The sequence below is a fragment of the Calidris pugnax genome, unplaced genomic scaffold (genome assembly GCF_001431845.1).
Source record: "Calidris pugnax isolate Ruff unplaced genomic scaffold, ASM143184v1 scaffold161, whole genome shotgun sequence".
NCBI classification, from domain to species: Eukaryota; Metazoa; Chordata; class Aves; order Charadriiformes; family Scolopacidae; genus Calidris; species Calidris pugnax.
Window position 1 is genome coordinate 537,027 of NW_015090955.1, and position 24,516 is coordinate 561,542.

Below are 24,516 nucleotides of genomic sequence, written 5' to 3' on the forward strand. Positions count from 1 at the left end.
AGCTGTTGACCTCTGTCAGGTCTCAAAGCTTTTATCTGTGAATGTAGGGTAGCAGAGAGTCGGTGTTGTGGCAGCCAAGGGCTGGGAGTGTGTTCTCTTGGCCGTGTGTGCCTGGAGAACTCAAAGTGATGTGGCAGATGGCTGGCAGGGAGAGAGGAACCGCTCCGAGAGCCCGAGCCAGACAGATACATCAAACTGTTTTTCCTGAAATGCAGAGAGACCCTGACCAGGGCGAGCAGGGAGTTTGCTCACATTTCTTGCATCCATAATTCACTCAACTCCCTCTCCCTCCCCTGAGGCATCACCCCAAAGTCAGCCCAGGCTTCAGCAGGCACCGGGTACCAGACTGTGTCCCCTCCCTGAGCAGAGCAGGACATGGGGGTCTGGACTGCTGAGAGGTGGCTCCTGTCCTGGACTTGGAGAAGACCTCTGCCTGGTTGGCTTCTGAGGTGGTTTTTCTTAATGCTGTGCTTGTGCTGGTGGTTATGGGTGAAAAACGACCTTTCCGGGGTGGCCATACAGATCTGAGAGCTCTATGGAAAGGCCATTAACTTATTCTAACGTAGCTGGTCTGTGAACTAATTAAGAGACTGAAATTAACCCATCTGAACATCCACGAAAGGTAAATACTCACTGCTGATGCTCTGAGGATTTGGGGTTTTTTTCCAATGTCTCCAATGGAGTTGAGACTATAAATAATTAATTAATCAGCCTGACTTCAGTTTTCATGGCTTTGCATTTTCGTTCTGATACATTTGTCACCTGCCTTCACGCTGGGACATCCATGGTGTCCTGATTGTCCTGTCTGGACTCGTCAGACCTCAGTCCTTGGGACTGAAGCAGACAAGCCTGGGGGGGTTGGACACGCTGTTCATGGCCCCCAGCAGGATGATGGTCCGTGGTCACAGGAGCACAGGGAGGGCTGTAAATCCTCTGCAGAACATCCTGCTCCGATGGCAGACCTGTGACAATCCTGACGGGTTGTCTGAACCAACAGGATCATCATGTGCGTTGCTTCTGTATGAATGCAACCTTTCGGGACATTTGTGCTGAAAATGAATAGCAATAATAGATGAAAATTCCGGGGGAATGTTGTCTGAGGCACCTGTAAGTCATTTCAGGATGCCTGGTATGAAGAATGGGCTTCAATTTGGCATTGCTTTCCCCTGCCCTCCCTCCTTGTTGCCCCGTTATAGTCTAGCTTTGAGATCTCTCTGAACAGATTAGCAGATGTCCTTAGAGGCATCTGGTGGTAAGAGCAAAATGCAGTGGCAGAATCCAGCACAGCAGAATTCTGTATATAAACTCCATATGATCAGCAAATTTGGGCCAGCTCATGTTGGGGGTTTCTCCAAATCATCCCCTTTTGGCTTTCTCATCCTTCAGCTGGCAAAGCATGAGTTACAGGCTCACAGCTGGTGCTACGTTGCAATCTTTGTTTCAGGTCCACTATAATTAAGAGCTATCTTTCTTTTGGAAAAAAGCCTTTTTCATTCCTCTGCTGCTTGGAAACTGATTGCTGCTGCTCGTGCTGCCTCCACACAGACGGGGAAACGGGGGGTTCACGTGGCACCCACCAGACCTGGTACCTTTGGGCAGCTCTTGCCTCTCCCTGGAGTCACCAATTCTCTCTCTTCTGTCTGTGCCATGAAATGATCTGGGGTTCCTGGAGGTGACCTCAAACTCAGCGTGGTCACAACTGGAGGGGGTATTGCGTGCTCGTAGAACAGAATGAAGTTTAGGTAGCAGTAATGGGCATTAATATGGTTTGAAGAATTGTGGTGTTGGGTGTTTTTATCTTGACTTAAATTTCTATTCAATTTCAGTAATTGTATTTAAGGTGGGTTTTTTAATTTTTTTATTTAATCTTAAAAGATCAGTTGTACCAAAATGCTACATGGGATGATTCTTACCATACCCCAGCGGGTTTGTCAGATCTATGAAGTGACACTCAATGGACACTAAAGCTTGCCAGCTTCATGGAGCTGACCTCCACGTAAAGAAAGTAACTTAGATTCTTTAAAAGAGTTTGGTTTTAGTAATGTGGATGTTCACTTTTGCTGGAATAGTGCTTACATGTTACTGGAATTGGCTGTGGGTTTTTCATTAGAAAGAAAACACGACAGTAGGTTCTTATGTCCCACTGGCCACCAGGACTTTGAGTTCCCCTGTTTCCATCAGTCACGTGGCCAGGATCAGCCACTGTTTCGTTTTGCATCATCTCACCAAGAGAAGGGGGGCAAGGGCATCCCTTACCCCTTGTTACTGCAGTTCTGCTGCTTGAAACACTTTTACGTGTGAGAACTGCACCTTTCCTCTCCCTCTTGGATCTGTGGTGGCCTTTGTCCCCAGAGGAGCTTGTCCCCATGCCTCTCCTTGGGCAACTGAGGGTCACTTCGTAGGAAACTTGGGTTTACCTCCTGTAGGAAGTTCCACTTGGCCAAAACAACAAAATTAGTAGCCCTTTTTCCCCTGGTGCTTCGGGCAGTCTTTCAGCTGCATTCGGAGATGCCACAGTGAAACAATCCCACTCTCTGAAATGGAGCGTTGGTAGTAAGGAACCGGACTGCTGGTAGAAATGGACTTTAGCTTGAGGAAAGGTAAACCAAATAGTTTCCTGTCCCCCCTAAAAGCTGGATATTAAACCAGATGCAGCAATTGCAGACCCTCTCCGAGGGTGCCGTAGCCAAACGAGCCTCTATTTGCTGTTCTTCCTCAGTATTTTATCTCCCCTCAGCTTTCAGCTGTAGTAACTGTCGGACTCGGTGCCGGAGGAGCAGATATGAAGATGCCAGCCCTCTTCTGCTGGCACTTCCACCGGGATGTTTAATGATAAATGATAAATGTCCGTGTGTCTGGGGTGGCTTCTGTCCCTCAGCGTGACTCCAGGGCAGCCCTGGAGACCGGCCGGGTGGTGCCGCGGGAGGAGGTGGGAACGCTGGAAGAATTTTATTATTTATTTTTTTTCCCGAAAAAACCCGGCCAGCAAGAAAAATCGGGGAAAAAAAAAATAATAAAAAAAAAGAGACAAGGTGGCTTCTGTCCCTCAGCGCGACTCCGGGGCAGCCCTGGAGACTGGCCGGGTGGTGCCGTGGGAGGAGCTGGGAACGCTGGAATAATTTTATATTTTTTTTTCCCAAAAAAAACCCGGCCAGCAAGAAATATTGGGGAAAAAAACCCCCAAACCTAATAAAAAAAATGAGACGCGTGTCGTGTTCCCCCCCCACGCGCGCTCCCGTTCCTGATCCGCTGGCGCCACCTGGCGGCGAGCGCGGGGCCGGGCCCGGGGCTGGGGGAGCGGGGCCGGGGGCTGCCGGTGCGGAGCCCCCCCTCGAACCACCCTCATTGAAAAGGACCTGGGGGTGTTGGTCGCCTGAGGGCTGAACAGGAGCCAGCAGTGTGCCCAGGTGGCCAAGGAGGCCACCAGGATCCTGGCCTGGATCAGGAATAGTGTGGGGAGTAGGGCCTGAGAGGTGATGGTGCCCCTGGACTGGGCACTGGTGAAGCCCCACCTCGAGGGCTGTGTCTAGTTTTGGGCCCCTCACCACAAAAAAGACTTTGAGGGGCTGGAGTGGGTCCAGAGAAGGGCAACAAAGATGGTGAGGGGTCTGGAGAGTAAGTCTGATGAGGAGAGGCTGGGGGAGCTGGGGGTCTGAAGAAGAGGAGGCTGAGGGGAGACCTTCTCGTGCTCTTTAACTACCTGAAGGGGGGTGTAGAGAAGCGGGGGTCGGTCTCGTCTCCCAAGTCACAGGAGATAGGACAAGGGGAAATGGCCTCCAGTTGCAAAAGGGGAGGTTTAGACTGGAGATTAGGAAAAACCGCATCGAACCCCACGCACCTCCTGCTGGGCTGTGAAGCATCCGGTCACACCCGGGCAAACCTTCAAGGAAAGGTCTCACTTTGGGAGAAGAAGTTATCTTTGAAGAACAGCCAAGAGTGAAACCCCTGTACGAGTCCTCGCGGAGATATTAGAGTTTGGGAAGTGTGATGAAGGCACGGTGACTGGGCACCTCACCCCCAGCAGAAGGCTTGGGAAATCTCCTGAGTAACCACTAGTGAGTGGAAGTTGAGGGCTGGAAAATCCGAGTGAATTGTGTGGGGGCGTCTGGATACAAAAGGAAAAATCTGATGAAAACCTCCTCCAGCCGAACTGAGAAATCAGAGCAAGGCCTCAGTGGCCAACGGGCAGAATGGGCACCAGCTTTGGCTGCAGGGGAGCTCCATGTGGGCTCGGGGGGCTCAGAGGACCCTCCGAGGGTCAGGAGAGCGGCTGGAGGGAGGCAGCTTCAGCTCCCTCCTTTCCAAGATATTCAAGGTGAGGCTCGACGAGGCCCTGGGCAACCTGGTCTAGTTGGGGGTGTCCCTGCTGACTGCAGGGAGGTTGGACGAGATGACCTTGAAGGTCCCTTCCGACCCAGATGATTCTATGAGCCGCATCAAACCCCACGCACCTCCCACTGGCCTTGAAGCATCCAGTTGCACCCAGACAAACCTTCAAGGAAAGGTCTCGTTTTAGAAGGAGGAGTTGTCTTTAAAGAACAGGCAAGAGTGAAGACCCTTGTACGAGTCCTCGCGGAGATATTAGAGTTTGGGAAGTGTGATGAAGGCAGGGCAACTGGGCACCTCACCCCCAGCAGAAGGCTTGGGAAATCTCCTGTGTAATCACTAGTGAGTGGAAGTTGAGGGCTGGAAAATCCGAGTGAATTGTGTGGGGGCGTCTGGATACAAAAGGAAAAATCTGATGAAAACCTCCTCCAGCCGAACTGAGAAATCAGAGCAAGGCCTTCACGTCTGTCGGCACCATTCTTCGAGCAGCCCTCGCTGCATCCTTGCTCCCAGTGGCACCACAAGATATTCAAGGTGAGGCTCGACGAGGCCCTGGGCAACCTGGTCTAGTTGGGGGTGTCCCTGCTGACTGCAGGGAGGTTGGACGAGATGACCTTGAAGGTCCCTTCCGACCCAGATGATTCTATGAGCCGCATCAAACCCCACGCACCTCCCACTGGCCTTGAAGCATCCAGTTGCACCCAGACAAACCTTCAAGGAAAGGTCTCGTTTTAGAAGGAGGAGTTGTCTTTAAAGAACAGGCAAGAGTGAAGACCCTTGTACGAGTCCTCGCGGAGATATTAGAGTTTGGGAAGTGTGATGAAGGCAGGGCAACTGGGCACCTCACCCCCAGCAGAAGGCTTGGGAAATCTCCTGTGTAATCACTAGTGAGTGGAAGTTGAGGGCTGGAAAATCCGAGTGAATTGTGTGGGGGCGTCTGGATACAAAAGGAAAAATCTGATGAAAACCTCCTCCAGCCGAACTGAGAAATCAGAGCAAGGCCTTCACGTCTGTCGGCACCAACACGGCGAAAATTGAAGGGACAAGGCTGCCATTTCCAATTGACCATCGCCATGGAAACAGCCACCCGGTGTCAACAGTTGGTGGAGTTGATGTAGGAAGCGTTGGGACAAAGGACCGGCTCGTTACAGTCAGCGCCTGGAGGAGTTCTGGAGGGTTTTGTGTTGGTGGGGGAAACCTCATACCTACTGCATTTTATCATAGGATATGGGTATGTATACTGGATGTTTCTCAGCAGTGGGTACAAGTTAACTACCTGCTTTGTGGTAGCCTCTGCATATGTCACAGTAGAGAATTAACCTATTTAGTTGTACCTTGCAGCATCACAGCTGCTTCCTCAATCATTCAAGTTCACATTAGTATTGTTCTAGTATATTTACTGCCATGAAAGAATGAATAAAGCCTGTTAAAAGCCAGTGATGTGAAGGTACAGTTTTATGTATGAAAGTATACAATGGATTTAAAAGCTGCACAGCTACTGCAGGGACCTCCTCTGTTACTTCTTTACACATATTTTTACTAGGTCTCCATAGCCCAGTTTTCAGGTTGAAGGGTGTGCCAGTTTCACAAGTTCTTAATTCTTCTTTTTTTTTTTTTTTTTGTGTTACTACATTATGACTATATTTAATCAAACGTAGTTCTACAGTGGTTTCACTTTTTGAACCTCTAAGAAACAGGCAGAGTGTGTGTGTATGCTTTTTATTAACCTTCCTTTCATAATGCACTTTCCTCCCTATAGAAATCTCCTTTCCTGCTGATTCATTATGTGTCAGGAAGCCAAGTGTGACACGTTAAAAGCCATTTTGATAGTATTTGGTATTCAGTGCTAACAACTCACCAGCTCACAGGAGTTTTTCTTTAAAAGGAGGAGGGAGAAAATCTGCATATTGGATGTGCCAAGATAGTGCATAATTTGCATTAAGCATCCAGACATTCTCTTTTTTTCAATCTGTCACCCTTCGCTGGCTTTTTATTTTATAACCTTCATCACATACTGGGAGCATAAGCACTAAAAAAAGATGTGCCACGTGGAGAGAAGCCGGAGCCCGTTAGGATCAGCTGGAGCAAGGATAGAGAAGGACCTTTCCTCAGCAGCAACGGATCCACGATGGGGCTTTGTTACACTGGAAGGACCTGAAAACAATAGGCATGATGCTATAAAACCCTGCTATAAAGCTGGTCGTTATTTCTTAGCTTCCAGCTCACAGCTTGATTCAGACTAAGAATCATCATCGTGAATACACAAGCCATGAGACAGGATTCACTCGCCAGACTTGCCCCCTGGGATTCGCTGCTCGTCCCAGAGTTTAGCAGCAGAGAGGCCCAAATTCTGACTTTCTGCTGTGAAACAGACCTCCTGTATCTCGCAACACGTCCCTGAGCTCACTTCTTCTTCAGGAAAGTGTTTCTGAGGTAACTGGAAATAACTCAACACAAAGTTTCTCAGTAATAATTACAGTTCAGTAACTTTTATATAGCATAGCTGCAAGTATTCCAAATATGCTACTGCATTTTAGTCTCACTTTCAATGTATTTTTGGCAAAACTGCTATTTGAACGCCGCTTATTAGGCATCACATCTGGCAGAATAATGTACCTAGAATAATAAAATGCATGTGAGTGGAGGTACTGAAGTGGTAAGAGTATATAGACTTAAACTTAGGCATAATAACAGACACTGCGTGTTAAGAGGAAATTCAAAATTGTGAACATACTAGAAAACAAAATCTGTTGGGTACAATAACAATAAATGTGGTTGTCAAGCAAGCATAGAGGGACTCATTACTAAACTAACTGCAGCACTTTAAATAGTGATATGAGGAGGAATCCTTGTAAACCTTATTTACAGTATTTCTGCAGGTTATCAGGCCTGGCCAATAAAAATACGAATTCTGTACTATAAAACTAGACCAAGATGAGATGCTGTTAGGCAAAGTAACATCAGTGGGTGATGAGGCAACACAGCAACAGGTGATAAAAAAAGCAATAAAGAAGCAGGAGCTCCTATGGCATACTAAATAATCAGCATCAGGGAGGAGAAAAGGAGGTTCACACAATATCCTGCCTCTCTGACGATGGTCATTAGTGGTCACACGTGTGCCCTTGTTTGCTTCTGACCTTCTCACATCAAGCAGCTCAGCTCATGGCTCCATCCTGCGGGTGCTTGGGCTGCACCGAGATGATCAGCCCAAGGGGCTGTTGCTGGCCATTTCACCACCTCACACCTTCTCTGTACGAGGATCTGGGTATTTAGAGCTTAATCCTACAAAGCTCAAGCCTGTGGGATTTTTCCCTTGGATTCGGTATATTCTGGTTAAGGATTTTAGAACAAAACGTGGAAGGAACGTGGTTTGCTGGAGAAGAACAAAGAGACTCCTGTAAACAGGCAGCACTTCAGGGTTGAGCTATCAGGCACGGGGACGTCTCGGAGATGATGCTGCCACCACTTTCCCAAATCTGCAAGTGAACTCCAGTGCACGCAAAGGATAAATAAATAATAAGCACATCTAAACTGCTTGGAGAGACATTAAAGGAGACAGAAGATGTTTTGAGTCACTTATTATGGAGAAAATATTTTATAAATACTATTTCCGTTGTAAGTCACGTTGAGAATATCACTGTTAGGTGAAAATCTGCATCTAAAAAATTCTGAGAGGGAGCCTTTATTCAAATAATTTACAAGTGTGCAGTTTAGTATTCTTATTTAAATGGTGACAGGCCAAGGGAGTCCCCACCTTCAGTTTGCAACATGTTCTGCAACGTCACCTTCCCGTCTGTTTTCCTAAATTACTAAAAAGTTGTCCAGGTCTGAGGAGCTCACACTGTCTGTTAGTGACTCCCAAAACATGACTCGGTCTTCGCTGCTGCCAACCAGGATCTGACAATGCGATGGAGACCTGGCAGAAGGTTTGTATTTGCTGTTATACTGGTGGTCTGTTGGCTGCTCATTTTATTATAAAACTAACTAATTTTGTTTTCGCATTAGACAGAAAAAGAATCTAAAATGCTCCTTGGAATTGTGCTGTTTTACTTCAATGAAACACAAGTAGCTTGTTGTTTTCAGGTTTTTAATGAAGGTTATGTGCACTATATGGATAGTCCTTACAGTTTTTCAGCTTAGAGCCACCATTAACAGCGAACTAAAATAGAGAAAGATATTCTACAAAGGTTTTTTTTTCCTCTGTATGTACCTAGTCCCAGTTTACAGTTTTTCAGCTTAGAGCCTCCATTAACAGCAAACTGAAATAGAGAAAGATATTTTACAAAGGTTTTTTTTCCTCTGTATGTACCTAGTCCCAGGAATTGTATTTGGAAGCCTATGGCTATCAGGGAGAATAGTAAACCAGTAACCATTATTGTAGCATTTCTTATGTCTCCTTCAGCTCTGAGAAAAAGTTGCAGGAGTGGGTTTCTGCTGTTCTTTTGGAGTGGCTTTTGACGGGTTTCTGGCACGTTTCTGAAGTTTCTGATGGGAAGTTTTGCCGTTCTCTTCCCAGTTCATGGCATTAAGTGGACGTGCAGCAATGGAAACAGCAGTTCGGGGTTCTCGGTGGAGCAGCTCGTGCAGCAGATCCTGGACAGCCACCAGACCAAGCCGCAGCCTCGGACACACAACTGTCTCTGCACTGGTACCTTGGGTGAGTTCCTGGGGGCTCGGTCCAGATTCGGGGTGGTGTTTGTGGTACTGAGGTGCTGGAAATGCTGTGTCATGAAACACCGAGACACAGTGACTTCAGAGGTGGAAGAAGAAGTCTCGAGATGAAGAGATGCAGCCAGAACTTCTGGAAAAATGTCAACACTTTGTAACATGCAAGTTCCAACAAATGCTCTCTCTATGTCACCTGCTCAAAAAGGCATATTCTCTTCTACACGCTCAAATTTTGTTACCAAAGCCTCAAATTTTGATGTTCTTCCAACTTCATGCTTTGAACTCCTTGCCCCACAGCCCACTTGGCTGAAGAAAATGGGCTCAGGTGGTTAATTACAAGCTGTCACCAGAATGAGACATTTTATTTAGGTATCATGAAAATACAGGAGATTTCTTTCCTGCTAAAGAAGATGGCTTTGCTTTGAGCCAGAAACAGCATCCTTAGTGTTAGCAATTTATCTAGAAAGTGGGAAGCTGAGTGATTCACTTTTCCTACTCATCTGTTTCATAGCCACCCCTTCCTAGTACTTTGGTCAAGTCAAGTATATGACACATTAATAAGTCTTTAGTGAAATTTATAAAGGAAAGTTGTCAGTGCTTCAAAGGGTTTATTTTTTCTTCTTTTTTTGGGCAGCTGCATTATACAATCTAGGTTTAAATAGGAACCATGACCTCTGAAATACCTGAGTTTGGATTAAAATTCAACCCTTAAAGCTCAGCATTTGATCCGTGCTCGCAGATCTGAACATGAATCCTTTTATTCTTCCCTTTGATGTTTTGTCTGGTGCTAAGCCTGCTGCATGCTTTTCAGCATAACAGCATCCCTTTGTCTCGTACCGGCCGCGCATCGACACGCAGAATTCCCAATTCCTGACTCTCATCTGCAGAGACAGCAGCATGTGAAAGCCTTTCCCGTCCTCTATACCTGGGAGAATAGAGAGATTTAACATTGTGTTTAGTCTCAAAAGCACTGTCCTGAACTACTTTAAGTGACCTGATTCAAATCTTGAGCACATAATAGAGAAGTTCCCCTTCAAGGGCAAGGAACAAAAGATTTTACAAATTGCAGTGGCTACACAGAGGCTTTATGTTACCCAGAAGATGGCATTTATAATTGTAGCCATTAGCTAGAAGGAGGAGGTTTCTTTCCCCCTTTAGTCATTATACGGTACCATAATTAATGTTCTTACCTCATTCTAGGGAAAATGAATCAATTAAGGAAAGAAACATCAAAAATTCATGGGCTGTTCCTTAAATAACAAAAGCAGTCCCTGCCCCAGAGTTCGTGGCCAAGATGCCTTTGCAGACAGAATTTACTTCATGCTCCCTCATTTCCAAGCCCTCAGGACGCAGGTGATGTTCATCCTCTGTCAGGGCAGCAAAGGCTCCAGCTGGCTGAGCTCCATGGAGGGTTGTCTTCTGGGGACCTTTGCCTGAGCCTCCTTCAGCCACTCCTAGACTGATGGTGTGCTCTGCCTGCAACCTCTCCAAGTACAAAATGTTCATCTGTCAGCCTACGAATGGCTTAGAACAAGAGAAACGTGTCTCCATCCTCACAGGAGGGAAAAGCTTGCTTTGTGCTGGCTAATGTACTCCTTTAATAATTTGATTGGCAGCTGTAATGGGCGCAATGATGACAAGAAGATGAGGGTTGCAGTCTAGATGGCAGGGTGATGTTGGGGACAGGAGCGTGATATGGCATCTGTCACCTCCAGATTACCCATCAGCATCCAGCCCAGGAGAGCAGTTGTCAAAAGACCCGACATCATCCAGCCTGAGGAGCCGGGGGGGAACCGAGGTCTCATCCATGGTAGAGATGAAGCAGGGCCTGCAGGGCAGAACCCACAGCTGACAGCAACAGCCCTGGCCTTGCAGACTTTGCACTGGGACAGGGCACGTTTAAACAACTCCAAAACTTGTCATAGACACCAATTTCTCTCCTCCAAACGCGTTGTCTGATTGGGGGGAAGGGGGTAGGTGCTGCGTGGGGTGAGGGGAAGGATGCACAGGCGCCTGCTCAGAGGATGCTGTCAATGGGTCTAAGCATTAGACAGAAAGGGAGCTGTAAATCTGGCCCTGGTGGTAAATTAATTTTATTTCCAAGGTGTCTCTTGCTCTCACGCACGAGTGCATTGAGCACAGCTCTCTCTTGGTCCAGCCATGAGATACGGCGACTAACGTCGTCCTCTAATTTTGTGTTTACTGACTGGCGGTGTTGTTGTTTCCTGGCACAGGGGCAGGCAGCAGTGTGCATCACAAGTGTAACAGTGCCAAACACCGCATCATATCACCAAAGGTCGAACCAAGGACAGGTGGGTACAGCGCTCATTCAGAGGTACAAAATAACGATGTCTCTGAAGGCAAGAACGAGCACAGTCACGGCAAGGCCTCCAGCCGAGAGAAGAGGAACGGCAAAGTGGCAAAACCGGTGTTGCTCCATCAAAACAGCACCGAGGTTTCTTCCACCAACCAGGTGGAGGTCCCTGACACGACCCAGAATTCTCCCGTGTCCATCAGCAGTGGATTAAACAGCGACCCGGACATGGCGGACAGCCCGGCCGTCACTGGCGTGTCCAGTATGGCCGTAGCTTCAGTTATGGGAAGCTTGTCACAAAGTGCCACCGTGTTTATGTCAGAAGTCACCAGTGAAGCTGTGTATACCATGTCACCCACCTCCGGCCCAAATCAACACCTTCTGTCCTCAGATGCAGCTGCACAAGGACTGGTACTTGCTGTGAGTTCAGACGGACACAAATTTGCTTTTCCAACGACCGGCAGTTCAGAGAGCTTGTCGATGCTGCCCAGCACCGTCTCTGAGGAACTCGTGCTCTCCACGACTTTAGATGGGAATAGAAAAATTCCAGAAACCACCATGAATTTTGACCCAGACTGTTTTCTTAACAATCCCAAGCAAGGGCAGACTTATGGTGGAGGAGGTATGAAAAGTGACAGCATCAGTACCAACATACGGCAGTCACCCACAACGGAACGTAGCTTCAACTTCAATACAACCCTCACGAAAGAAATTAAAACTGAGGACACATCTTTTGAACAACAGATGTCCAAAGAAGCATTCTCCTCCACTTCTGCATCTAACACTCTCACCCTCACTACTGGTTCAGGTTTGCTTCCATCTGGAGGAGGTCTGAGCCCGAGTACCACCCTGGAGCAGATGGACTTCAGTGCCATTGACTCCAACAAGGACTATTCTTCCAGCTTCAATCAGACCGTCCAGAGCCCTCATGTTCATCAGACCCCTTCCCCCAGCTTCTTTCTGCAGGATGCCAGCAAACCTCTTCCCCTTGAGCAAAACACTCACAACAATTTGAATGACACAAGTGGCTCATTTGTGAACACGTTAGGAATCCCCAGTGTGAAAACAGAGTCCTCCTCCCAAACCACCTCCAACTGTAACGGCACAGTGGAAACTAGAATAGAGTCCTCCTCTTCTCTCCAGCTCATGCAGTTCCAAGCAAACTTCCAGGCTATGACTGCAGAAGCTGAAGTTCCCATGGAGACCTCCCAGCAGGCAGAAGGGAACGAAAATCTACTTAAATCAGGGGATCTTCAAGCCTGCAGCACAGAACACTACTTGCAGCCTGAGGCCAATGGGGGTATCAGGAACGGGAACAATCTCCCTATTCTCCAAGGAAACATGGTACAAGGACTCTACCCTGTGGCCCATCCCAGCTTAAATAACTCCTCCAACATGGAGCTTAACCTGGACCACTTTGACATCTCCTTCAGCAACCAGTTTTCTGATCTAATTAACGATTTCATCTCGGTAGAAGGTGGGAGCAATGCCCTCTACGGACACCAGCTGGTGTCCGGTGACAGTGCCAGCCTGTCCCAGCCAGAAGACAGTAACAGAGCTTCTTACAGCCAGGCTGAGATGTGCATCCCCTGCTGCAGTCCCCAGCAGGCCAACATGCAGCTCAGCAGCACGGAGAGCGGGGCCAGCACCATGGCGTACATGCACGTGGCCGAGGTGGTCTCCGCGGCCGCCGCACAAGGCACTTTGGGGCTGCTGCAGCAGAGTGGGCGCTTGTTCATGGTGACAGATTATTCACCAGAATGGTCGTACCCTGAGGTAAGTCTGAGGGCTTTTACTCACGTTTACTGCTTTATCCTTCATCGCTTGGTTAGTGGGGGCTCCCAAGAACTGCTCGGTTAAAACTCTGACAAGGCTTTTGAAATGTTTCTCTTAGAAGTCAAAGCATCCAAGGCCGTTTGCATGTCTGAGCGTACTTTTAATTAAGCACTTCATTACCCTGACAGGGCCAGCCCTGCACTTAGGAAGCATCTGAATGGAAATGGTTTGTTTCATGGAAAAGCAAAGTATTCCCCATGTGATGGCTTCATGGTGCTACCAAGCCACGTCAGAGCAGTAGAGTTTGCAAACTGGAGCTGATCCTTAAATCTGGCCCTGATGTTCTCAGTAGAACAATTCCTGACCTGCATTGCCTTAATGAGTTCAGCATTTACCTCCCTCCCACAGACTATCCAAAATCAGTCGCAAGCACCACAAAGTAAATATGTCAGCAGCACAGACTTTTCAGACGTCCAGAGATGCTGGAGGAAAGAGGCTGTTTTGAGTGGAGAGGCAGGTTGTTTTGAATTTTAAAAATGGTTCTTTGTGTTTTTGTAACTGGGAGCACTGGAGGAAAGAGGTTTGTGGTTTTGTAACTGGGAGCACTGGAGGAAAGAGGCTGTTTTGAGCCAGGAGTGGAGAGGCAGGTTGTTTTGAATTTAAAAAATGGTCCATTGTGTTGGTTACCTTAGGGAGGTGTATAATAACTGCTCAGGAGAAGATCTCTCTGTTCCCAAGCACTATCTGATTTTCCATCCTGTGACACCTCCCCCAGTAAGTGCACATCTGACACCACTGGATGGCGAGTTTGCTAGTGGCTGAGGCAGCAGAAATATGCAAAAAATAAGCAGATGAGGTGGCTTAACCTTCCTCTGAATGATGCTGTGACAGCTCCAGGACCGCGGTGTTATGGGAGCAGGTGATGAGTTGTATTCAGTGGCTCTGCAACGTGGTACTTGGTGTGAGAACATGGGTGTTCACTCTGCTGCTGGAAAGAAACCGAGGTTTCCAGCGTGCAGGGATGGCCGATGGGTGCTGATGAAAAGCCTTCTTGAGGAGTTTCTGCCCTCTGTTTAGTTGCTCTCTCTCCAGACAAGTCCACGGCAGCCAGCAGGGTGGCAGTGCCAGGTGTGGGCTCGGTGAGCAGCTGAAGGCATCCCACCGCTCGTTAGCCTCACCCACCATTGCTGGCTGGGCAATCTGGGACCATCTAGGGCAGGAGGTGCCCAGGGGCCTCACCTCTGCCAAATCCAGAGCCCTCTCTGAGAAGGTGGTCGCTGACCATCGACCGGTCACCGCAGCTGGAGGTTACCTGCCCCTGGTCATGGTGGGACTAGGGCTGAACACCAGCCCTTTGCTGCTCTGGAGATGACACAAGGTGAAGTGTCAGCGCTGTGGGGGTCACTCCTGGTGTCACCAGAGTGGTTTAGGTGGAACAGCAATGCAGTGATGGGCTGTTAGTGACTGAGCCTGGTTAGCTTTCATTTGCAAGAAGCATGGTATTTGGGGGGCATTTGGCTTTGTTTGGGGGCATTTGGCCATGTTTGGCTGCAGACACTACTTCTGCCGTACCTGCTGTCTGGACAGTCAGCCTGACTCTTGCTTGCTTGTGTAGAAGGTCCCCAAAATCAAGAAAAAAGCCCCAACTAGCCTTTCTGGTGCAAACCTTTCTTTTTTTTTTTTTGCTGCTACCATGGAAACCTTTTTTGTTATCCATTGCTACACTAATGAACCGTTCGACTCCTGCTGGTGGAGCCTTTTTTCACTGAATTTCACTGAATTTTTAGAGTTGGAAGGGACCATAGAGATCATCCAGTCCAACCCCCCTGCTAAAGCAGGACCACCCAGAGCTTGTCAGAGCATGTTACTCAGGAGCATCCGGGTGGGGCTTGAAGATCTCCAGAAAAGGGGACTCCACACCCTCCCTGGGCAGCCTCTGCCAGGGCTCTGCCACCCTCACTGTGAAAAAGTTCTTCCTCATATTCAAGTGGAACCCTTTATGTTCCAACTTGTGCCCATTGCCCCTTGTCCTCTCACTGGGAACTACTGAAAAGAGTCTGGCTCCCTCCTCCCTCAGCCCGCCCTTATATCTGTTTTACACAGACCGGGAGGACTGACCCCTCTGCACTGCAACACCGGGACCCCTCCGGTTGTGCGGGGCCGGGCTGTGGCCTGGGGGCAGCTCAGGCGGGCCCCGGCAGGAGAGACCGGCTCCGGGCCTGCTGGGTTTAGCCGGCTCGGCTCTGGCCTCCCGGGCCGCCGCGGGACCCCATCCCGGTCCCGCAGCCCGAGGGCCGGTGTCGCCGGGCAGAGGGACCCGGCGGGGGAAGGACCGGGGATGGGCCCGTCCCGGGCAGCCGGAGCCGCGGCCGAACGGCGCTCTGCAGCACGGCCCCGCACCGGGTCACCCGCCGGCATCACAGAATCTTCCAGGTTGGAAGGGACCTTAAAGATCATCTTGTCCAACCATCAACCTAATGTTGACAAAAATAAACACCCGCACAACAAACAAAAAGCAACACCATCACTAAACCATACCTCCCAGCACCACATCAACCTATCTCTTGAACACCTCCAGGGATGGGGCCTCAACCACCTCCCTGGGCAGCCCATTCCAATGGCTGAGAACCCCTTCAGTGAAAAAGTATTTCCTAATATCCAGCCTGAACCTCCCCTGGCGTAACTTGAGGCCATTTCCTCTCGTCCTGTCGCCTGTGACTTGGGAGAAGAGACCGACCCCCACCTCTCTACACCCTCCTTTCAGGGAGTTGGAGAGAGCAAGAAGGTATACAGGCCAGGATGCTGTTGGCCTTCTTGGACACCTGGGAACACTGCTGGCTCAAGTTCAGCCTGCTGTTGACCAACACCCCCAGGTCCTTCTCTGCCAGGCAGCTCCAGCCACTCTGCCCCCAGCCTGGAGCGCTGCCTGGGGTTAGTGTGACCCAAGTGCAGGACCCGGCACTTGGCCTTGTTGAACTTCATCCCATTGGTCTCGGTGCTTGATCCAACCTGTCCAGATCTCTCTGCAGAGCCTTTCTACCCTCCAGCAGGTTGACACTGCCACCCAACTTAGTGGTGTCACCCTGCCGCATTTAACCATGTCCCCAGGAAAGCGCCAGTCAGCGGCTTTTAGCTGAGATCTTCTGGCATGGCAGGCTGTCGCATCCATGGCCCAGCGCCTCTTGTGGTCCCAGCTGTGGTTTTGGAGGCCGTGTGTCACCTTCCGTGCCCTCTCTCTGTGCCCAAAGACTTCCACCCATGATGGCAAGTGTGCGGCTCACTCGCTGTGATGGACCTGTGGCTCTGCTGAGTGGCAAGGAGCAAGCCTGGAGCCCACACAGGCAGCAGCGAGGAGGCCGTGGTGGGCGGGAGGAGGCCATGGTGGGCACAAGGAGGCCATGGTGGGCATGAGAAGGCTGTGATGGGCACGAGGAGGCCGTGGTGGGCGTGAGGAGGCCATGATGGGCACAAGGAGGCTGTGATGGGCGTGAGGAGGCCATGGTGGGCACGAGGTAGGATGGGGCACCAGAGGTCACCAGGAGCTGCCCGGTGAGGGGCGTCTGGTGCACAGCGCAGAAGAGGTTTGCCATCACTGGTCTTGGAGCTGGCAAGTGACCAGAAGGTTTGTGGTGTGAGGGTCCCACAGGCAAAGCACAGGGCTCAAGTGTACGGGCAGGAGCAGGGAACAGAGTGAGTGAAGGTGCTCTGCTGTGGAGCACTGTTTGCATCCCTCCCGCAGTGCGGGAAGACCAGGCCATCAGTGTTGACTGGTGCCAAGGACCTGCGTTAGCTTGGCACTGCTTTAGCCCTCATGATGCTCTTTGCCATCCAGCCATTTCAGTGCATGGTCCTCCCTGGGGACGGCTTCTTCTCTAATGCTTCTTTTACCCACCCACCCCCCCCCTCTTTTCTTCACAGGGAGGAGTAAAAGTCCTCATTACTGGTCCGTGGCAGGAAGCCAGCAATAATTACAGCTGTCTGTTTGATCAGATCTCAGTGCCTGCATCTTTAATTCAGCCAGGGGTACTGCGCTGCTACTGCCCAGGTAAGGAACGCCTCTCTCCTAGAGCTAGAGGTTCCAGAGCAAGGTCTTACCCAATAGTGTCGTGTATATGTCTTAACTAAACTCATGGACCCGTTGGGAAAGGTAGAGCATAAACATTGAGAAGCTTTTCCTTTCACTTTGACCTATTTACTGTGAGAACAGCCATTTAGGACCTTGATACATCACAACAGATCACAACAAATATTATTTAGAAGCTCTGAATTAGCTTTAAAATAATTATTTGAAATAATTCTAAGCATTTCTTCAGTTTTAAAATAGCAGACTAAAGAATAACTGTTATGTAGGGTGCACCCCTTGCTCTGCTGACCCTTAATTTGCCTAGATGCTGCTCTTTGTCCCTGGTACTTACAGGATGAGAATGCCTCCAGCCTCCCCGCAGAGATTTTCAGTAGTGCTGGCCCTCATATATGACCAGCAGAATATGTGTGCAGAATAACTTTGCTTCATTGTTAGGCCCCAGCTTCCCACTGGAAACGCAGCAAGGCTGGTTAATCTTCAGGACCACGTGTGATTCTGCCTCCTGCCAAAACAACCCATAAGATGATTCTTAAGCTTACAACCTTCATGTTTGAAAATACAGATTGGCATTTTGGACTCTTTAGTTGTCTAGTCACAAAAATATTGTCAAACACCCCCTCTCCTCTCATTGCATCTGCTCTCAGCTGCCACTTAGCACATGGGAGATCAGTAACAGCCATGCATTCCTGTGGGGACATCTCTCTTACCACATGCTCTTTCCTTTTAGCTCATGACACTGGGCTCGTGACTTTGCAAGTTGCCTTCAACAATCAGATCATCTCCAATTCTGTGGTGTTTGAATACAAAGCCAGAGCTCTGCCAACCCTGCCTTCCTCCCAGCATGACTGGCTGTCCTTGGATGGTAAGAAACACGTAATATTCTTTAACAAAGCTCACCGAATGGTAGAACTGTGAATGAGAGGAGCAGCTCCTGGCGTGGGGGAGGGATGTAGAGGGGACAGTTTGCGCTATGGGGGAGGTCTATTGCACAATTAATCAAAGACCTTGTGCTGAAATTTCTTATTGATTCTTTTGATTTGAATAAAATGTGGCTGCATTTGATGGGAAATAGACAAAGGGGTGTTTTCTTTGTCTGAACAGAAAACTGATTGTTTCCCCAAAACAGGGACTACCCAGTCCCTCGCAGGAGAGGAGCATCTACCCTGCAGTTGTCCTCCCTGAGAACTCTGGAACTTGAGCTTGTCTAGAAAACCGTGTATTTACAGAAGCAGAAAGTAGGAAGATGGTGAGACAGTTTAAGGAATGATGAGACTTTACAGTCAGCCACTACTGTGATGTCCACATCCCACCTTGTTACCTAGGAGTCACCAAACAGGGCAGATACAGGCTCTGCCAAACACTTGAGAGTCTCGGTGATGGCAAGCCAGGCACGCCCTGGTGCATTAACAGCCACAATCAGCCTTTTTAGAGTCGTAAGAGCATCCCTTGTGCCTTGCAGGGATGAGCTGGACACCCTAATGCCGTTAGCTCTTAGCCAAGCAGTTGGCAGAAGACTTCATGACTCATCAGAACGCATCTCTGGTACCTGAATGTCCCACCGAGGGGTGGGAACGCAGCCTCTGGATTTGTGTGACAGCTCTGTGCATGCAAGTTTTAGGTTCAGGTAACCTTGTGCCCCCAAAATGCATTTTATAAAGAAGCAAGATGAGGAGGATGGCAGGGGAACTTAGGAGCCTGAAACTTTGATTTCCCTTCCTGAGTGCGATTGCTGGAGAGATGCGGCTTCCAACTCGGACCAAGGAGACAGAGAAACAGCTGGTTTCTGTAACGGGCCTAGAAAGAGCAGTAATACTGCTTTTATCTTCATGGGGGAGAGTCAGCTGCTGGGACGCTGCATTTTGTGCAACCTTAGCAAACACTCCTGCTTGGTGACCCATTTGCTAAGTGTCTGTTTTCTCTGCTAAATACAGGAGACAAATATGGTAAAGTCAGGTCCTTAGCCTTCAGAGATTTCAAAGTAATATTAATGCTATAAACCATTATACAAAAGAAGTCACAGGATTAGTTGTTTTCACAGGGCCGTACCGAAGGCAAGAGAAATAATGAGCTAATATACTGATGCAGTTTGTTCCTCACTCAATTAACCTCATCCTGTTTGGTCTGTCAGATGCAAACATAGTAATTTTAATACAACACAGGCTTTGGGAAATCTGCCGTGAATACTACTTTTGATCCCAGTTTAATGCCTTTAAACTATTGCTGTCATTACAAAAGATCTGAAGCATGTGTTGTTATTTTATAGCTTTGATGAACACAGCAAATACTTAGAACTGTTTAACTGGAGAAATATTAAACGGTTTTAGGGTTAATTCAGGCCAGCTCCCTGTCAGCATAGGCAGGTGGTTTTTGGTGGGCTTCTGACAGGAAAAGCTTTCTTCATTAAGGTGTTCATTAGAAGCTTTCTCCAGACCATTAGCAGCTGTGAGTAGGGACTGGTTGGGTGTGTTGGTCTGAGCTCCCTGACACTGATGATGAGAGCATCTGCAGTTGGTCTGCAGGTGAGGAGGAGCCATTTCTAGCTGGATTCTGGCAGAGCTGTGTGTGTATGTGTGCAGAGCCTGAGCTGGTGCTTTTCAAGAGAATTGTTGGGGGGGGAATAATAATAAAATAGAATTTCCTTCAAAGTGGTGTCAGGCATGATTTGAGTGGCACGGTACCTGGATCTTCAGTTGTTCAAGACGATCCATTAATATTAGCAGCAGACTGATGCATCTGTCCTGGCTCTCCCCCTCCCTGTAACGTCACAGAACACAAACCTTCAGTTTTTCTCCACGTTCTGACCTGTAGCTGCTGCCTTTTTCCTGCCACACACAGGGGGGGCATTTTCAAGGAGGTCGGAGCAGCGCTGCTTCCCATGTTTGTAGGCACGAGTGGAGGGGAGAGAAATCACTGTGGGTTTTGCAGGAATAAAAGAGGTTTGTGACTTGGCTGCAGAGGCGTACTTGCAAACAGGAATGGAAATAGCTCTTAAAGAGGAAGGGCACAGAGTCTTAATGCTCAGCATCAAAATTGACTGACTTGTCTGCAGGTGCTTTTCATCTGCTGCCGAGGCTGCAGGTTGCATGTGAAGTGCAGCCGATACCGAGCTGATGGAGATTGATAATTCAGCTGTTAGCAATCCCTCCGACGTGGCATTGCAAAGGTTTTAAACCCCTTGTTTGACAATTCCCTGGGTGCTGGTGAATTTGGAGGAGCTGCAGAGGTGGCTGTGAGTACCGTCTCTGGCGTTCCTGCAGTTTGTCTGGGAGCTCTGGTTAGCGGGCAACTCTCAATTAGAGATTGTTATGATGTGATGGTGGTGGAAGGGAGGGGGACTGCAGCAGTGAACAAACTAGGGCATTGCTAACAGGGAGGGGAAAAAAAAAAAGTAAAAGGACCGCTGCATTGCAGAGGCCCTTCAGGGAAAAAGACTGAATAATTATACTAACCATGACTTATCAGGAGCCTCTGCCTTGATGCACTGGGCTCCAAAGGGAGCAAATTACACTCTTATTTAAAGGACCAGCAACATCTTCCCGTTTATTCTTAGAGAACAAATGTTAGCTTAGCTAGCTAAGGTATAAGCTAATGTGAGTTGATTCTATCAATAGAATAAATAACCAAACCCCTCTCTTCTCTGTTTACTTTAACTGCCCTGCTTCAAATCCTTGCCCTACTGCCTGTTAGGTAGTCTGGAGGGAAGGATTTCAAAGAATATTTGTAGTTCCAAAATATTGACTAGAATTTTAAAATTCTGTTTAATTAACTCAACGGAACAGTTTGAGTTCCTTTGCACTATGCTGTTAAAACACAGTTAATGATTCTGGTGAGCATGACCACTGCAAGAGAGGCAGGGTTAACAGTCAACCGTACCCCAGGTTTAGGTAAACCATTGTCTTCCACAAATCTCTTTAAAGACAAAGACATCCTATATGTGAACTGTATATTTTCAGTTACATTAAGACAAAAATTAATTGTTCAGTTCTGCAGATACCTGAAAACCTTGAGCCTCTGTTACTTTCTTAAGGAGGCAAGTCTGTAGCTGCCTGGCCACGCTCAGCACACAGCACAGGGACTTCCAATTTTCTGCAAGCTTCTCTTGTGTAGTTGTTGTATCTTTGCAGTAATGGGCTGTGCTACACAGGCTTTAGAAGTGTAGCTCAATCGTGAAAGGATATGGTGTAAACAAAGCCAATAAATAAAATAGATATGTGCATAAAATTGCTGCTTTTGGGGATGGATGGCTCCCAGTCAGTGCTAAGGTGGTATGCACACTTGGAATCACGCTGCTGTAAGAAGTTTCCAGATTTCAACAAAGATGGATTAGCAAAGAAGCATCCAAAACCAGCTGTGCAAAACCAGGGTTCCACAGTGACCTGCAGGAGAAAGTCAGAACAAGCTTTTTTGGGTGCTGAGCCACTCTTGGTGCAGAGACACTGTCGGGTGGGGGACGTTGCCATTCCTGCTGTCACAGAGGGATGCCCCGGGATCCATCCCTGAGCCTGTGCAGCATCTCAGCAGGATCTGCTTCCCCTTGGCTACTGCACTATCAGAGAGCAGCAGGAGTATGACACACGGCACAGCCTTCTTTTAAGCACTTAGAGCAACTTTTGGTTTAAGTTCTTTTAAAAGCAGGTAATTCCTATGATTATCAGGGAATGTTTAAACAGTGCCCGTAGGGCTCAGGGTCTGGGAGAGGTATGACAAACAGGAAGGTGTTTTGAGCAAAACAGTGGGAATTGTGTTTCCCAGAGAAAAATATTTTGTTAAATAATTTCCTGACTTACAGTAATTGCTACTCCTGGAAGTAGTGAACTTGGGGCAAGAATAAAATCCCACCTTTTTGTGCACAGAGCAAGTGCAGGCCATTGGGATCGGGGAGCAGCACTGCACATGACTAGAAGGTGCTGTGAGACTGTGTCCCTCCGTGTCTCCTGTTCGTAGGACTGTCCTGAGCCAAGTGAAGGAACATGCAGAGGAGCTTTGAGGGGCAGCATGTCAGGTGCCCATCCTCAGGAGGGCTTCATCCCTACCCAGTGTCTGTGCTGTGCTATAAAGGGCACCCTTTTCCTAACTATAGATAGCCACCCTTGTTGTATTCTGAGTTTTCCTTATTTTACCCCACAGATGAATTAGATCTTTTACAAACGACACCAGCTGCTGATGTTCTTGCACTTTTTTTCTAGTTCATTAGAATAGTGGTGTTCTTTTCAAAGAAAGCCTTTCTTCTTCTCATGAAGGAGGCATTGCCATGTGATCCTGATCTCCTCTGATAAACTTTTTTCTCTATAAAACTGACAGTTTTTAGAAGCCATTGTGTGCTTTTATAACCATTTGACCTCACTTTCCATTCGCTGTCTGCAGAGAGGTTCTCTTAAGTGAGAAAAACAGAAAGTAAAGGAGACCCCTTCTGAACTGAAGGACAGAGGTCCTCTAGTGACAGATGTGCAACAAATTAGGAAGTCTTTTTGGTACAGATTTCCAGTGTAAAGCACATTATGTTTGCTCTCCACTGAATCCTTTGCTGCTTTCAAAAAGTGTCTGTAGAGATGACGTTCCCTTGGCGTGGGACATGATCAGGAATTCCAGGGGGACTGGTAGGAGTGCTCCTTGGCATTACACTTATGCAACTGCAGGAAAGGGGCTGGGGAGGAGTAAGGGCTGCCATAGGGAGCACAAATAGAACTTAAAAATATGGGCAGGCAACACGTGAACTGAAAGTGTGTATGGGATGGACCAGGGTGTGACTGGTGCTGACACAGGAGAGTGTAACAGGCAGCCTTTCAGCTACTGTTGGATTCTCAGCTGCAAATTTGGGTGTCTTTCCCAGCTGGAAAACATAAAAAAGAGCGTGTGGGGGGGTTTGGTGGTTCACTCGTGTTGGTGTGATGTGGCCGTACCTATGGCATGGGGGAGGGGGGTGGGATCATGTGCATTCAGGTTGTTTGTGATGGCACAGCCCACGCGTGCTCCCTGGAGCATTTCACAGTGATGGGCACGGGGTGTTCAGGCTGGATATTAGGAAAAATTTTTTCCCTGAAAGGGTTCTCAGCCATTGGAATGGGCTGCCCAGGGGGGGGGTTGAGGCCCCATCCCTGGAGGGGTTCAAAAGAGGGGTTGATGTAGTGCTGGGAGATAGGGTTTAGTGATGGTGTTGCTCCTTGTTTGTTGTGTGGGTGTCTATTTTTGTCAGTTAGGTTGACGGTTGGACAAGATGATCTTTAAGGTCCCTTCCAACCTAGAAGATTCTGTGATTCTGTGTTAACGTGGTGGTAACCGTGTGAGATGGTGGGTGTTCGTCACCAAAATCCACCCAGGATGCTTGTTTGCCAGGACCAGACACCCTCTCTAGCACGTGGATGTGATGAGATGCAAACAAGAGTCTTTAAGAGAGACGTGTTCAGGATGGGTGAGGTCATTAGAAATGCTGTTTTGCAGCCATAAGATAATTTTGGTAGAAAAAATACTGTTTCTGTGAATAGTGTTTATCCCTCCTTTCTCCATCTGGATAGAGGTGACTGGGTGTTTAACATCACTTCTCGGATTTTACCATAAAAGCTGATATGTTTGGGTTCTCTTTGGGAAGAGGGATGAACATTTTGTACCGTGTTACGGGGCTGTGGGTGCAGCAGGACATGGACACCACCATAAAAACCGCTTCTGTTTATCCTTTTTTGTCTTCACTGACTCCTGGTGAGCGCGGAGGCTTTGTCTGTTTTATTTGTGTTCCTCTTGAGATCTGTTTGGTTGGTTTTTTTCCTTTCACACGCAATCACTAAGGACAGTCTGCTCTGCCACGGGTCAGACACCTTGTCTTCTATCGCTCTGGCTGCATTTTCCACACCATCCCTTTCTACTTGGCTGTAACGGGATGGACCAGAGGCGAGGAGCGTTTCATGTTCTCCTCTGGCTGTTGTCTTTAGAGCCGGCCACGGTCAGACATCCCACCGGTTCCTCTGGAAATCCCGTTTTTTTCGGGTCGATGGGTGGCTCCGCGCTGGATTTCCCCCCCGCGTTGTGGGTCGGGACCCGCACGGACGCTCCCGGGGGAGGGTCTGTCGGGTTCTAACGGCCGTAATTAGCAAAAAGTGTAATTGTTTTGCGTGTAGCGAGACGAGAACCGCACGTTAAGAGCCTGCGGGCTTGGAAGCGACGGTGGCGTTGCACGTCCCGGCCGGTTGGACGCGGGTTTCCCGCAGGCACCGGCAACTCGGGGACCGGACCGTCGGACGGGCGCTGCCCGGTCCCCGACGCCGGTCCCCGACGCCGGTCCCCGACGCCGGTCCCCGACGCCGGTCCCCGACGCCGGTCCCCGACGCCGGTCCCCGACGCCGGTCCCCGACGCCGG

At 48.7% G+C, this 24,516-nt stretch overlaps 1 protein-coding gene across 4 annotated transcripts in view; it reads left to right on the forward strand.

The window, feature by feature from the left end:
* Positions 1 to 24,516, forward strand: part of CAMTA1 (calmodulin binding transcription activator 1) — a 361,470-nt gene that overhangs the window by 301,860 nt on the left and 35,094 nt on the right. For all 4 annotated transcript variants that reach the window (XM_014952061.1, XM_014952063.1, XM_014952062.1 and 1 more), the window contains exons 7-10: positions 8,843 to 8,983; positions 11,229 to 13,084; positions 17,003 to 17,129; positions 17,896 to 18,030. In XM_014952061.1, the coding sequence (XP_014807547.1) occupies positions 8,843 to 8,983; positions 11,229 to 13,084; positions 17,003 to 17,129; positions 17,896 to 18,030 (2,259 nt within the window). The remainder of the gene's footprint in view (positions 1 to 8,842; positions 8,984 to 11,228; positions 13,085 to 17,002; positions 17,130 to 17,895; positions 18,031 to 24,516) is intronic.